Raw genomic sequence first — 1,611 nt, forward strand, 5'->3', positions numbered from 1 at the left:
AGGGGCAGCCGGGGGCTTTGGCTCTTGCCGGCTGCCGTGTGGAAACACCAGCCAACTCCGAGCCGTGCTGGGAGGATCGCTGGACTGGGAAAACAGAGCTGGAGACATCCATTTTCTTAGTCATCCTCCCCCGAGGAGAGGGTCACCCGGGGTTTTCAGTTCCTCCCACGCTCCTGCTCACAGAGATTTATCTTTTTACTGTAGCAGGGAGAAATGTCACAGCGACAGCTGATTGCTTTAGGTGTTTTAATATCCGTCTTTACTGGCCTTCTCCAGCCTCTCTGTGTACATCCATTACGTTGTCAATAAGGATAACCGGGACAAATAAAGCCGCTCTCCTTCCTCCGGCTCAGCTCCGTGGTTTAGGGAGACCCAGCGACTATTTATTCAGGCACGCTGGCTCCAAGCTGTCTACCACCCCAAACCGAGAGCTCCCGTTTTCCCCTCGGGCTCAGCACCGCCCGGTGGCTTTAATAGCATCTTTGGTTTACTAGTCTGACCTGTGACTTCAAGGTCACAAAAGAAGTATTCAGGTCCTTCAATTCTCCTTGTCTTTCTTTTTGCTCTTTCTCTGGCTGGTCAGCTCGCTGAGCTTCTTGTCTAGGCGCCGCTGGAGATGGGCTCTCTTGGCTGGGTCCAGGGACTTGTCTTTGGAGCCGCTCCCGGGATAGAGAACCCCTTCCCTGCTGATCCTCTGCCGCGCGTGGCCCTTGGCCTTCTCCCCGCAGCCATGAACCTGGTGGAGAGAGAACGGACAGCGGTGGCAGCCGGGGAACAGGGCAGCGACCGCCCACCTGCGAACCGGGCGATTGTATTCCCAGAACCTGGAATTCCTCTTCCACCTGATTTGCACCTCCCCTAAAACCATCTCCCGTTTATTTATAGCTCTGCTAACAGGAAACGAAATGTAAAAGTATTTTTTCTCCTGGAATCTACGTGGCAGGTAAATCACCCTTTTGGATGGTTTAAGTGCCTCCTTCCAAAACCTTAAACATCTGGGGGAAACTCGCACTCCTCGTGAACAGCTGGATCTTTCACGGTTCTCGCATGAGAGCTAGAAACAAAACTCGGCTCCCGACTCTGTTCTCCGCTAATCCGGTATGACTTAGGGGAGAAAACGAGTGAGACAAGAAAGGTGACTGGGGAAATAAGAGGAGACCATTTTAGCCATATATCTGCTTCCTTAGTGTAATTAGATCTGTCTTCTGGATTGGAATAAAAAAAGCGTCATAATGCTAATTCTGTGCGGGCGAACCTTTCCCAAACCCATGTGCGCTGAAGCCCAGGCTGCGTTTAAGGTGCATTAAGCCAAGTTCGGCACCGCCCTGAATCATCTCCACCGCGTCTAAACTAAAGACCCTGAAAGTTCACCCCTTCTGCTTGGTCCGTCCCAAAGCCACTTGGTGTTTTCAGGAACCATAAGCAGATCTGAGGATGCCAGCCCGGTCAGTGCCGTGACAAACCTTCCTGTCCCCATCAGCGCTGCTGGAGCAGGTTGCCAACGGCCAGGAATAGCCACACGCAGCACCTGGCACGCGGCTCCGAGCCAGGACTGGGCTTTCGGAGCCTGCTGCCCGCTCTACGCCAGCCGTAGCGAACAGACCCTCCCGG

The 1,611-nt window shown here is 53.6% G+C and overlaps 1 protein-coding gene across 1 annotated transcript in view; it reads right to left on the reverse strand.

Moving 5' to 3' along the window:
• Positions 1–259: 259 nt before the first annotated feature.
• Positions 260–1,611, reverse strand: part of IGHMBP2 (immunoglobulin mu binding protein 2) — a 46,784-nt gene continuing 45,432 nt past the window's right edge. The window contains 3 exon segments of the mRNA XM_009892436.1: positions 260–342; positions 492–546; positions 548–736. Coding sequence (XP_009890738.1) covers positions 260–342; positions 492–546; positions 548–736 — 327 coding nt within the window.

The sequence above is a fragment of the Charadrius vociferus genome, unplaced genomic scaffold (assembly GCF_000708025.1).
Source record: "Charadrius vociferus isolate BGI_N301 unplaced genomic scaffold, ASM70802v2 scaffold1039, whole genome shotgun sequence".
NCBI lineage: Eukaryota > Metazoa > Chordata > Aves > Charadriiformes > Charadriidae > Charadrius > Charadrius vociferus.